Source organism: Sebastes umbrosus, chromosome 7, assembly GCF_015220745.1.
Source record: "Sebastes umbrosus isolate fSebUmb1 chromosome 7, fSebUmb1.pri, whole genome shotgun sequence".
NCBI classification, from domain to species: Eukaryota; Metazoa; Chordata; class Actinopteri; order Perciformes; family Sebastidae; genus Sebastes; species Sebastes umbrosus.
Window position 1 is genome coordinate 30,042,405 of NC_051275.1, and position 14,343 is coordinate 30,056,747.

At 42.1% G+C, this 14,343-nt stretch overlaps 1 protein-coding gene and 1 long non-coding RNA gene across 7 annotated transcripts in view; one reads left to right on the top strand and one right to left on the bottom strand.

Moving 5' to 3' along the window:
* Positions 1–14,343, top strand: part of LOC119491290 — a 31,365-nt gene that overhangs the window by 15,321 nt on the left and 1,701 nt on the right. For 3 of the 5 annotated variants that reach the window (XR_005207579.1, XR_005207578.1, XR_005207577.1), the window contains exons 3-5: positions 1,697–1,930; positions 3,141–3,224; positions 3,400–3,744. This is a non-coding gene — a long non-coding RNA (uncharacterized LOC119491290). Of the gene's footprint in view, positions 1–1,696; positions 1,931–3,140; positions 3,225–3,331; positions 3,745–14,343 lie in introns of all 5 variants that reach the window. The other 2 variants (XR_005207581.1, XR_005207580.1) reach the window with 2 other exon arrangements.
* Positions 1–14,343, bottom strand: part of LOC119491289 (SPRY domain-containing SOCS box protein 4-like) — a 56,442-nt gene that overhangs the window by 5,158 nt on the left and 36,941 nt on the right. For both annotated transcript variants that reach the window (XM_037775169.1, XM_037775170.1), the window contains one exon: positions 13,161–14,042. In XM_037775169.1, the coding sequence (XP_037631097.1) occupies positions 13,161–13,869 (709 nt within the window). In that variant the 5' untranslated portion in view covers positions 13,870–14,042. The remainder of the gene's footprint in view (positions 1–13,160; positions 14,043–14,343) is intronic.

Genomic DNA, 14,343 nt, shown 5'->3' on the forward strand with positions numbered 1-14,343 from the left:
AACTCTGCTCTCGCAGATAGAAAGGAGTCTGAGATCACACACTGTTGGTGCACGTGGAGCCTCAGAGGAATGCAGGACCCCCCCAGAGATGGATTTACTCTCCGTCGGCCCTAACAGCACCTATCAATCAGTGTTAACCTTACCAGCTCAAGCCCCCACATATAGGTAGTTTCCATAGTAACCAGCTCCTCACACCACCACCGTGTGATGTCACTGTGCTGGGAGTGTATAGTCACAGACGCACCATGCATTGTGTGCGTCAAGCTTTCCAAGTGCTTGCCAATTTAAATGTTGAACCACATGTTGCTGTTCAGTATAAATCACAGGGATCCCAAAACAAGAAGCCAGCTGCACATACCACCAAGTTATACTCAGAAGAACATTACTTTAATCAGCATGCAAATAGATTTTTACTCTTGACATACTTTCAAGTGTGTTTGTAAGAGACGTTTTTGTTTGTTTTGTTAAAGAACTACAAGGCATCGCAGTTTGAGTTTTAAAATGAGTCAATCACCGCACGCCCGTCATCATTTAGAAACAGACACAGGAGCGTGACATGAGGACGCAGAGAAGAAATTATTTTTCAACCGCTCGCAATTAAGCTATATGCAAAGGAGATTAAGTTTGTTTTCGCTCTAGTTGTTTTAATGTTGAACCAAGGCTGAAGTTTTTGAATACTTGGATGCAGGCATTGAACTAGTTTCTTTATTTTGTTACAAGCTGCACATTCGCATGCACTCCACTCATTCATTCATTCATTCATTCACTCACATGCAGCAACCCAAACCAAACCTAGACCTTCAATCAACCCAACTCAGCCAGTGTCAAAGTGATGCATAATTTAAGCTATTGTGGATTTGGGCCGTGTACTGGCAAGAATCTGGCGATACGATACGTATCATGATACAGGGGTAACGATGCAATATATTGCGATACCGATACTATTTTTTAAATCTAATTTTAGGAAAACTGTCATAGTATAAAGACCACATGGCTACTATGGGGACGAACATCATCAAACATGAATTCAGTTGGGCTAGTTGGAGTCTCAGCTTTACAGTGATACACAATTTATGCAATTCAAGACTGTTTAGGGACCCCAGTATACAGAAATACTCAAATACACCATTTTGCAAAAAACTGCATGTGCTTATCATAAAGTGGGCATGTCTGTAAAGGGGAGACTCTTGGGTACCCATAGAACCCATTTTCATTCACATATATTGAGGTCAAAGGTCAAGGGACGCCTTTGAAAATGGCCATGCCAGTTTTTCCGGAACTTTGGACTGTTATTTAAGGTAGTATGGTTGGTACCAATGGGTTCCCTTCGGTTTTTCTAGTTTATTATGATGCCAGTAGCTTCACTCTAGCTCTAAAACTGAGCTACAACCTCCAAAAAGGAGAATTGATACAGTATCGCAAGACATAATATCACGATATTAAATTTTTTCCGATATTAAAATGCTTTATAATGTCTAAATGTATTTGAGTTCTTATAACTATAATCATACAGTTCTATAAGCAGATTATAACACATTATAAGTAATGTTTATAATAATGCATTATAGACATGGGTATCATAGAAAATGTTACCGAACTTTCTTTTACTTCCATTTGGCAGGCTCTTATAGAAGTGAGGATATTTACTGTACATCTATTTCATCAAGATTAATATAATCCTTGTTTTCTCCTCCAGTGTTGAGCCCGCCTGCATCATCAAAACCAAGAAAAAAAAAGTGAATTATCACATTAAATGCAACACTTTCATTAGAAGTCAAAAGTAAAGCATGGCTGCTGGCACTAACAGGATTGATGCTACCACAGTTGCATTGCTCTCTGACAGAGCTCTCCTGAGGGAGGTGATGACACCATGATGCTACGAAGTTGCTGAAAACCAGCCAATCCCCGCTGACACGAGCTGGTCTCCATGGTAAGGGTTGCCGTGGGCGACAAGTGGTCCTATTAGACAGCGGTGACGAGCATAAACGGTAGGGCCACACTGTCCATCAACTGGTGAAATTGACTAACAACACTGCTAAGTGGTTTAAGTTGTGATTAAAAAGACGTTTCAGAATAGATCTGCTGAAATGAGAACGTGACGTGGTTTAGAATTGACCTGGCGTGTCATTAATTATACCTCAAGGTCATCCAAAATACAAAAACACTCTTTTACAGTTATTTAACATTAAAAGGTAACAGCTTTTAATGGGTCACACTGGCTCATATCACCATTATAAATAACGATGGCAATGCCAGTGAGAGATGTCTCTCTGTGACATGACCTCATTCATTAAATTCATATAGACCTCAGGGTATTTGTTCCTTTCAAAAGGGAGCTCTGACACTAACTTGACATCTATCATTTCATAATATTTACAATTTATGTTCTTTCAAGTCCGTATAATGATGAACCTTGAAACCAAAGACTCTCTGTGTGCCTATTTAACCATTTAAAAACGGATCGTTGGTTGAATGTTCCAGTTTAAAATCGATCTAATATAAAAACCATAATAGCTTAAGCAATCTTTTTGCAGCGGAAAGCTAAGATTTCTGTCTTTTGCAACACGCTCACATTGACAAAACTTCAATGCTTTTATCAATTATTATGGTTTACTGACTTAACGCTGATCCACTGATATTGAAAATGTGAGAGACCCCACACATAACAATGTGTTATGTTACATTTAACAGTTTTGTTCTTCTAGTGTGTGGAGAGCAACGATTTGGCCAAAATAGCACACCACACATCAACAGATTTCATCCATGAACAACAGGAGTCCCGACTAAAAAAAAAACCTGGAAATCTCACAAAATATCTTGCGATCAAACATGACTTTAGTGTTAACAAACATGGAGGACGATAGGCAGGAAGAATTAGCGATGTCATTTTTTGCTCTACTTTGTACTGAAAATTCACGAAGGATGGATGGATGAAGTTATGGACACATTAGGCCGAAACATCTCCGAATTAGATAAAAAATTGGCTTAATTCTCGTGTGTTGTGTACCCGACATTACACAACCTTTTACCTTAGGTTGTACAGATTTTAGGGATATGAAGCATTTGAAGATACTCCAAGAAATGACATCACAATAAGCACAAATACTAATGAAAGCACTGGCGGACCATTTCTTTTGCAGAGTTCAAAGGGTGAAAGCAGCCTGCGTGTCTTCTTTCACACATGAAACCCCTGAACGACTTTCAAACTGAATCAGAATGAGCAGGTACGTTTAATAATTAATCCATGCTAATTAGCTGCAGTTAATTACAGTTAACCAGAGGTGAAGGAGCTCTGAGCTCAATCTTCATCTTTCCTCTTCTCTCCAATCAGTCGTGTAACTGTCCATCTATCTCAGCACTTTCCTCTCAAGCACTCACGACTTTTATTTTTTGTAATAGCCAGAGACTAGTTTCTGACAGATTCATGGCACACTAAAGAGGAGACGGAGTGTGGGAAAGTGTGGTTAAGGACGACTGAGCGCCTGATGCACCGTTGGACTACAGAGGCCCGCAGGCTGGCAGGCGCACACATCTACCTAACACTTAATCGAGAACAAAGTGGAGGAAGGGGAGGTACGGCGGCGCGTCAGTTAGTTTGCCCTCACTGAGGTGAGACGGCCAACGCAACCCGTGATAGTTTCCTCCACTTTCCTCGCCCGCAGCCGAACAAATCTGTGTGTATAGCGTATACGTCAGCTCACCGTGAGACAACACGACCCAGATATGTCCTACTTGGAAATAAAGGTGAGACAGGGTCTATATTTTTTGGCACTTGTTCCAATTTACTGTTCATATAACTGCATTCCCATCATTACTAAAGATATACCTTGGTAAGAGACAAGGGTGCAGCCTCCCAGCCATGCTTATCTAATAGATTAGCATACGTCTGTTGGGGCTGTCTGACCTAGTTTTAAGATGACAGGTGTATGTGTCTTACATATACAGCCCTTAAGGTGCGGACACATCCCCGGTTCCCTCTCACCGGCGAGTCAAAGGGGAGGAATATATTTAGGGGACGGACAGAATTAGATCAATGATGTATGAGATAAGAAAGAAAATTGGAGCAGAACAGTGAGGCGAGCAGCAGGGAGGACGCAATAGAGCAAACCATCGCTCTAAAGGTGATTGGAAACGCAGGTGTCCAAATTGAGAGCGGAAACCAATTGCTCAGTGAACTAGTGATTCCTTCCACTGACGATATCTGACTTCCTATTACTACGCACTGCCGAGCTTCCAGACAGAACCCTGGACGGCCGTCAATTTGGCCGACGCTCCTCCTGCTGCTCTCTCACTCCGCTCAGGAAATAGAGGATAAGGAGACATGATTATAAAGAGGAGCACTGCAATACCTGCATGCATTGACAAACTGCACACACAACACACCGCTCAACAACCATGTGTACACAAACACACTAGCTGTGACAAGGACAAGACACTTCTCCGTGGAACTAGCAATAGCACTTATTATGAATATGAAGTATCTGCATATTTGAAGCTTCAATTTCGGCCTTTTGGACGTCATCATCTTGGTTATTGCAACCAGAAGTGACACGAGAGGGTGGAGCTGAGTACATCCGAACACTGAATAAGATATTTTTAGATGACCATTAACTGTCATGAACTGAAAACACACTGTGAAAGGGTTAAAGTTGTAAGATGAAAACATAGATAACTCCCAGACCGGACAACGGCTTTCAACCAATCATATAAGTGCCAATGATCATGATTTCAACTCTCCCTACTCTGCCTTTATTTCATAATAAAAGTGTACAGTTACTCAAGATAACTTCATCTAAGACTGACAGATTTTCTAAGAGTTTTTCACTTGGTGTACGAGAGAGAACCGTGGTGAGTTATAAACATTATGACAGCGAGGAAGAAGATGTTCTGTTCTCTCACAGGCTGCATCACTGGTGGATTTTAAAAGCTTTTTTTTGCTGTTGAAACCTTAATTAATGACCGTTGTGAGTGCGATGGATGCTTGCCACCTCTTCTCACATTGATTCATTTTCACATCAGTTTCATCATTTAACCTCGTTAGAGAGTGAATTCTGCTGCCTGTTTTACAAGATCCAATATCCAGCACTGAATGACAGGATGCTCATTTGGGACTCTCGTTTAGTTCCTCTCTGCTCACCAGCTGTATGTAAAGTTTGCCAGATAGTTATTCATCCACGCAGTTGGCATGAATGGAGATTGGAAATATGGGGAGAGACAGTTGGTCAGGTTATTACTGCGGTTGTTACAGGGTTTCCTAACTTTCCATGAGGGGAAAGCAGTTTTTATATCAACCTGATCTGAGAAGACTCACCTCCTCAACAACTTAAAATCAGCTCTTTCTGTGTTTCTTAGTTTATTAAACTTATTTTATGCATAAGAGATGATGATTGAGGTAATAAATTAACTACCGGGATCTTAGAAGGCAGCACAAGACCATGTCATACTAGCTTGTCGGGAAGGAGGTTAAATAACGCTCCAAACTTGTGCTACTTTTGTCGACGAAAAACTGGCATGGCGATTTTCAAAGGGTTCCCTTGACCTCTGACCTCAAGATATGTGAATGAAAATAGGTTCTATGGGTACCCACGAGTCTCCCCTTTACAGACATGTCCACTTAATTATAATCATATGCAGTTTGGGGCAAGTCATAGTCAAGTCAGCACACTGACACACTGACAGCTGTTGTTGCCTGTTGGGCTGCAGTTTGCCATGTTATGATTTGAGCATATTTTTTATGCTAAATGCAGTACCTGTGAGGGTTTCTGGACAATATTTGTCATTGTTTTGTGTTGTTAACTGATTCCCAATATTATATATATATACATACATTTGCATAAAGCAGCATATTTGCCCACTCTCATGTTGATAAGAGTATTAAATACTTGACAAATCTCACTTTAAGGTACATTTTGAACAGATAAAAAAATGTGTGATTAATTTGCGATTAACTATGGACAATCATGAGATTAATCGTGAATAAATATTTGAATCGATTGACAGCCCTACTCTGAATGTTTCACCTTGTGCTGCTGCAGTCTTTACGTTAATCTGACTGCTTTCAATTCACACTTTAGATTTAACTTCAGACAATAACTGCACTAATGGTTTCTAAGTTACCTGCATGTTATCTTGTAAAAATCATAATCATGTCAATTTTTCATCATACCCCTAAGAAAAGGAATCATTTGTATCTGAAAATTAGTTCATATATGGCATTCACTTTGAAATGTGGTCATGATGAAGCTATCTGGATAAAGGCACGACATCAACATTCGACTCCCGGTCACTTCCATTCTATGCGAGCGAAGGGGTGATAAAACCTGCTTCCTGTGGTGAAGAAAATTTGCATCTTTGCATCAACGTGGAGTTCAACTTTGTTGAACTTTCAGCGCCTCTGCAGGCGCTGGTCACTTGTTTGCATTCGCTCATGTGTGACCTGGCCTTAAGCCTGCACTTTTGCTGGTTTGGGTTTAAGCACATTCAGCATTTTAGTCATTGATGTAGAAAAAAATGGCATCAACCACTGCATCATGTTGTTTACAACAACCCAAACAACACCTTCTGGCTAAATATTTAGTCCAAAATAACCTTCTGTACAGTAAGTTCAACCAGAATTCATGCAAGGTCCAAGCTCAAGTTACAGTTTGCATCTGTGCTGTGAATCTTGCCAACAGCTCTGGACTGCAGACGGGCAGAAGGAAGACATCCCATTTGCATAGGGCAAGCCCTTAGCTAACAAACTATTGAGCAAACTGCCTGGTCAACAATTAACCACCCACCTACCTATATGCCAAAAAGTCAGCTTAACCGTTTCCACAGCAACCTGCCACCACAATGGGTTGTAAACACTGGGAGGAAGGATTAGTGTTGAAAAGGATGAGGAGGGAAAGAAGGAAGACAGTAGAGAAGAGAGCAGGAGGGAGGAGATGAAACACAATGAGAGTTGGAGTCAAATAGGGTTCATTTGCAAAAGGGGGAGGGGAAGCATGTCAGTCGCATGTGTGAAATGCTTCCTCTTCCCTGCTCTCGTTCAGGTGTAAATGAGTTTGGATCAGCTAGTTACCATCGGGCCGGTCAGGCCACTGTGGTGTCATGAAGCTTGTTGTGATGGAGAGAAAAAGATGGCTTTCCAGGAACAGAAGAAGAGGACGGCAAGACCCTTTTGTTTTCTTAGATACGTTAGCAAGTCAAAGAAAACCGATGAAAATCCTCACTCAGTAGGTTTGGCTTTCAAGTGTCTCTGGGACTAAAGTGTTCACTGAAATAGAGGGAGGATGAGAAAACTGCATTAATGCCGGGTATTAAGGGACAATACAGACAGGAGAGGAAAAGTATAAGGATACTTATCTCTTCTGGCTTCCCAGGGAGTAAGAGATGGGGAATAAAAGAGACTAAGCAGGAGGGAGAAGAAGGGGAAAAAAAAGAACGTGAATAGACTACAAGACAAGTGAAAGACCAAGAACCCAGGAAGTGAACAAAAAGTGAATCCTCTTTGAGTTGCTATAGCATGATGCACAAAAGCAAGATGTGGGAATAGGGGGGAGCGCCGCCATCTCCAAGCATACATATTGATGCTTCCATTATGCTCTACATTACAATGTGGAGATGTGCCGTATGCCTGATATCACACGCTCATCTCTCATGTGCATTCTGTCAGAACGCAAAGCTCTTTGAATACTCGACGCTCCCAAACTCCACTGATCTCATTTACATCGTACGAGGCAGAACAAGGAAAAGAAACAAACAAAAACAAGTGATTGATGCGAGTTCAGGCTCATAAAGTTAGCACCATTAGCCGTTTCTATTAGCAAAATCCGTTTTGCCATCTCCAAGCTTCATTACTCTGGCAAAAAACAGACTGATCAAACTATTCAGCATATGAGAATCACTATCAACGCACTAAGTGTATAGAGACTCTGGGAATCCAAGAGGGAAATAAAGCATCAATCTTTTATAATATAAACTATTAACCTTTTAACATCCTATGGCTCACCAGCTGCTATTCTGTCTTTCAAAGGTTATAGCAGGCTCAGTGTTAAAGCTAGAATGAAGATATCTGGTATCATATGAAACAACAAAACCTAAGGAAACCATTGGCACCAACCATGTCATGATAACTTGTCGGTAAGAACGCTCAATAACGCTCCAAATTTACGTTAAATTTTGGCGAGGAAAAACTGGCATGTCCATTTTCAAAAGGGGTCCCGTGACCTCTGACCTCAAGATATGTGAATGAAAACTCTGAGATGAACAGAGTGAAAACTGTATCTTATTAGATAAAACAGATATTGACAAACTGCATAATTTGCAGTTGAAAAAAGGTAATAAATCGCAATATATTGGTATGGGTGGGTACCGAAACCCGGTGCTAAAGGAGCCCTGGGGCAAAGTATTGCTAAGCTCTGACTTTAATGTTCAGCGTCAATGGCGGACAGAACAATTAGGTCAAAGGTGTGGTTATATTTCAGGTGAGTCAATGCAGACAATGCTCTTTGCCAAAAGTGCAACAAGTTTTTGCTTGTAAGGGCGGAAACGCAATCAATCTGTCAAAACATCTAGCCAAAGTGTATCAGATACAGGTTGAGAAAAGCACTGTTCTCAACAGACTAGCACGTAGTTCATCCCCCCTTCCATCTTAGGTATGTTATGTACAGTAGCAGTTTAAAGTCTACATGGTGTTACCTAAGTATGGGTGTGTTCATAATTTCACCAGAGCATCATCTGAACGGTCGATCAGATATTCACAGTTCTAGTTTCAGAGCGCTCAGAGCATCCTCTGGACACTCAACTCTTTTTGTTGACTTAAGTATCATGATAATATCGTGATTCCCTTCACTAGAGGAATCCATTTCTATCCCTGGCATCCAGGGGACGGAAAGGCTACGAATATCTATGAGCGATTATCACAAATAAAAATCAATGCAACAGAACCAGAAATATCTTTCTATTCCACAATCCACACATTCTTCCTCCTTGTCAAAACCTGCCGCAAACACAGACAGTTCGGTCAATCATTTGGGTGTGTACTGCCTGGTAAGCTCACTTCCTTCTAACTCCACACCCCCACATTTTTTTTCAACAAGTGACATTATTACTCGAGGCAATTTATCAGACTTCACACAGCTCCCTCTGGAGACACAAAAGGCTTTATACAACTTTCTTCACATATGCAGTCGTTCTCCCCAAGACCTGCAAACAGACTTTGATGTGTAAAATGGAGTTCCCCTTTAAGGAAATAACTCCTGACACGTTTGGCACAACGTGGGCAATCACTTTGGAGTCCTACTTTCTAACCACCTGCCAAGTAAAACCAAGTAAACCCAATATCCACTGACATTTTGTGACATCTGTTTAGCCTGACAACTCGTGAGGAAAATATGTGGCAGTCTTTCTTTTGTTCAAATTTGTTCACTTGTTCCTTTGACTCTCCCCGATGTTGCACTGGGCAGGTTTCATATGAATCAGCACTGAATCCACACAACCAAAACAATGAGCTAGAAAAGCAGCAGAGAATTGAATAGAGGATGTTGATTTTCAGAGTTATCGGCAGTACTATACTAGCTCCTTCCACATTAGTCATTTAATTCAGTGAATTAATGAAATCTTGAATTAATACAAAAACAATTTAGCTTAAAATCCCCAAGCAAAGAAAGTTAGAGCATCTTTAGCTTCTATACTGTGACACAAATACTGTACATCGATTCTGGCATTAAAAAATGCGATACATAGGTGAATCAATTTTTTCCCCCACCGTTAGTTAAAATGTCAGAAAATGGTGGAAAATGTCGATCAGTGTTTCCTAAAGCCCAAGATGACGTCCTCAAATGTCTTGTTTTGTCCACAACTCAAAGATATTCAGTTTACTGTCATAGAGGAGTAAAGAAACCAGAACATATTCACCTTTAAGAAGCTGGAATCAGAGAATTTTGACGTAAAAAGACAAACTCAAATTGACTAATCGATTGTCAAAATAGTTGGCGATTAATTTAATAGTTGACATCACATCAATTAATCATTGCAGCTCTACTTCCATGTCTATTAATTGTAGATGCCTCATAAATATTGGTGCTTCAAGAACATATTTTTCTGGAGATGGATCTTACATCAAAACCAAAACTGTGAGAACATTTCACAAACCACAGGCGACAATGACGATCTTCCAAATGCATAACAGATTTTGTACCGAACCATATTTTCATGGACCCTTCTACATCGTGTGCACGTAAGCTTCTTAACAGATATATATACACACCTAACCCGACGTTTCCCACTATGCAAGGCCAGACGCTGAGCTCAGAGGCACACTGGGACATCTTCCAGATTCCCTCCTCTACTGGCTGCTGTCCGCCTGCACACACACACACACATGGCTCGCAGCCACGGACATGGTGTCCGTGCCTTGCTGTCGGCGACGCCCCCAGCCCGCTTTGCCTCTTTGTGCAACATGCAGGCCAGAGCGGCCGGGAGGACTGAGGGCTATTACACAATCTGAGGGGCCAACTTGATTGAGATGACTGGTTAGAACGATGACATTTAACAGAAAAGAGCAGCAGGGCAGAGAGAGACATTTCTGACACACACACACTGATATTTATGGTGACTTCAGGACAGCGGGGAAACAGACACTCCTATTACATCAGAGAGTTGGATACAGTTTTCTGAGTCTGTGAAAGTTGGAGGGAGACTGTCGGAGGACTTAAGAGAATGCTAAAAAGCGATAGAGGGGAAGCGGACTAGAAATAGTACACAGAGAGGATGTTTAAGCTGCTTCCTATTGGTAAACAAAGCAGCAGTCCCTTTCATTGTGGGCTTTTTATAGATCAGTGCATGCAGAAATGTGCCCTGCATATCCATCCTCCAAAGTCTCTGAAGGAAAAATGACAAATCTGCAAGTAAAGCTTTCCCAGTCTTGCCTTAACCCTTAAATCCTGCACATTTCTGGAGAGATGGAAATTAGCCATACTCCTGCTCGAGGACGTAGTTTTTCAAACTTTAAAAATCCCCCATGTTCCCCATATCTTACACAGTAAAGCGACCACTTCAGCCACACTGAGGATTATATGACTGTGACTTCTCCAGAGGGTTAGGAGTTTAGTGAAGGCTGTCAAAATGACTCAGCAGCCTGACTCAGACTCCTCTCGCTGTCTATGTTCAAAACAATTGCACTTTGTCAGACAACTAGACACATAACGGACAATAGACCATAACTGATGACTGGATACACATCTTTCCTAGAATCATGTTTCCCGTCTTACCTCCTCCTCCTTCTGCCCCCTCTGGTCCAGCCCTGGGTTTTGTCACAGGACTCCCAAGTTGTTAAAGCATAAATCTCACCCCGGGCCTTCACAGCCTTGATGAGGAGGTCTAAATATAAGTTTATCCGGAGTTTCATACATAAACAAAACATCTCCGCTACACTGTGAAATATTACCAACCCCATCCACCTCTCCACATTTCTGCAGTGACACAAATGCAAACCGTAGGAATAAAACGGGCACTAGTCCTCATATTTGGAAAACGATTGGGTAAATAGAGGGCTAGGATTTATTACACTCAGAGCGGTGCATGAATATATCTTATAAAGCTGCATGACAGGGATAAGGCAAACACATCTGCTGTACCAATTCCTGAAGAGAGAAAGAAAATACTCTTTCACCTTGTAAGCTACTGTATTAAATGCTATACTAAATACTAGAATTAATTTAATACGTTTTGACCAGTCGTACAGCTCCAACACGGAACACTGCCAGCAAATAAACAGGAGGATTAGCAGGTGTCGAAGAAGGGTAGGGACGTCCAAATCAAGCTTTTTAGGCCCAGAGTCCTTTAACATTAGGGGCGTAAATCACAATTTTATCACAATACAATATATCGATTCTTTGGACAACAATACGATATTTGATGATATCACAAAGTACGCCACGATACAATTTCAATCCGATTCAATTCAGGGGTCTGCGATCGATATGAGACGATATGATATGCCCATTTAACACAATCAGTTACATTTATACTCACAAAAAGAAACTAAAATAACTGGGCTCTGTAGGAAGGAGGTGCGCTTGGACGGAAACGGTGACACAGTAGTACCACGGCAATTTCAAAATAAAAGTGTATGACGATATTTTCACTTTGCATTAGTGATATTGGATCGTTGATCATCGTATTGATATATATCGATCAGATCAACATATCGTTACACCCCTATTTAACATTGGATACCAAGCCTGATCCGATAATTATATTTACCTAAATCTGACATCTTATTTTTTACAAGCTACTTGATCCAAATACTAGTGCTGACTCATGAAGTTGAAAAGCTTAAATGATTGACATGAATGAAAGTTAACTGGGAGAATGCGACCTCCTGAAACTAACTGGAGAGAAGGAAAATCACGCCGGTGGAGTTGTTGGAACGACAGACACACTCTGTCCACTCGTGGTTATACAGTGGTGTTACAGAGTGATGATCCTTTTACCTCACAAAACAATCTCTGGCTGAGTGTAGAAGCATTGGTTTGCAGAGAGCACACAAACTCAACAACAGACAAGCTTTGTTTTGTGCCATCAAGTTACTCACGGATTTAACATTAATTAGCGACTGCTGCTGCAGACGTTTGTCATTTGAACTAGTGAGAGTAAAGCGGTCTGCGCCATCTAAAAATGAGCTGATGCTGAATGTTTTGTACATTGTACTCTTGCTAATAACAGAGGAGGGATAGCAGATTGATTACCATTGCAGGGTATCCGAATCCGTGGGTCAGAACAGAGCCAATCACCGGTGTGACCAATCATATTTTACATTTCACACACTAATTCTCACTCGCATATGAGGCGAAATACTGCACTGTAGAGCCGGGCTGTCATTAAGGAGAGCAGGATTTTGACTGGATTTATTTTAGCCGATATCGATCCAATAAAATATGCCCGGACATCTCTAATGACAGGTTTGCGTCAAAATTTGACACGTCAAATCATCACATTGCCGTCACTCTGTCTGCCGTAAAACAGCCATATGAAAGAATTAAAAGATGTTGAAACAAGAATATATCTGCACAAATCCCTGTTCAGCAGCTTGTCAAATATTATACTGTCACTCACTGGCTTTTTAAAGTGTGTGTGTGTGTTTCGGTGTTTGTGTGTGAGTGTGTGTGACTTACGATCTAGTCCGTTGACGTAGCGAATCGATACCTCACAGTGCCCCCACACAGCGCTGACGATGGGATACAGTCTCTTGCCTTTCAGCCCTCTAAAAGCTACTCCTAGATACTGTCCGTCTACCATGAAGCTCAGAGTTCCTTCGTCCATGTCTAGTATTACTGTCAGAGAGTCAGGAAGCACAAACGATTCGTCTGGCTCCAGGAAACAGGGATACGTGGGTGCCGATGTAGAAGCGGGCCGGTTCTTTCCGTCATGGTAGAGTCTGTTGCGACCCAGGTCCCAGCCCCAGGACTCAGAGTCCGAGCCTGCCAGGGCCGTGTATCCCACGGAGTGTAAAGATGCTTCAGCGGTGGCCACGCCCACGACGGCGTGGGTGCCTCTCTGTCTGGCGGGCCAGTGAATCCTCCACACGTGGAGGCCTCTGGTGTAGCCCACCTTGCCACGGATACAGTCTGTGCTCTGTGCTACTGGATGGCGGTGAAACGTCAGCTTGTCGTCCTCCTTGACGAAGACATTGAGCGAGCGGTCATCAGGGTTCCAGGCGTGGCGAAGCTGTGTCTCGGGGCTCGCCGCAGGCATGTCCAGCAGTAAGTCCAGCCTGGGGGGCCGACAGAAATCTGGGCCCCGCAGCTCGCGGCGTACTGGCCGATATGAGGGCTCCCCGCGTACATCCACTGACTTGATGCTGCCAGAGATCTTCTGGCCCATGGCTGGGTGGGTCCAAGGGAAAAAGGGACAGAGGGGAGGGAAATGGACAGACCAAGGGTGGTAATGAGGGGGCGGTAGGTCCTGACGTTACCTCATGGGCGCAATGACAACACAGGGGTTCCTGGGTGGAAAGGTGGGACACACGCTGTCTTCAGCCAGGTGGAACCACACTCCTGAAACACACACACAATGAGAACATTAAGTATCTAACGTTCAGTCTTTAATAGTTTAATATCAGGCACTGTTTGGATAATCAGTAAACAGACAGGACACAGCAACTGCTTTAACGATTTCGTTGATTCGATTGGATCGGGAAACAATGTCATACGGTACTCCAGGATAAAGATAAACTGTCAGAGGAGAGTTTGAAAATGATTCAGACCATTTGCATTGTCAGTATAGTGGTGCAGCAATGAGTCCTAAACCTTTTGTTGAGGGAACCTGTGTGAGTCATCCCTGCAGCACTCTATACAA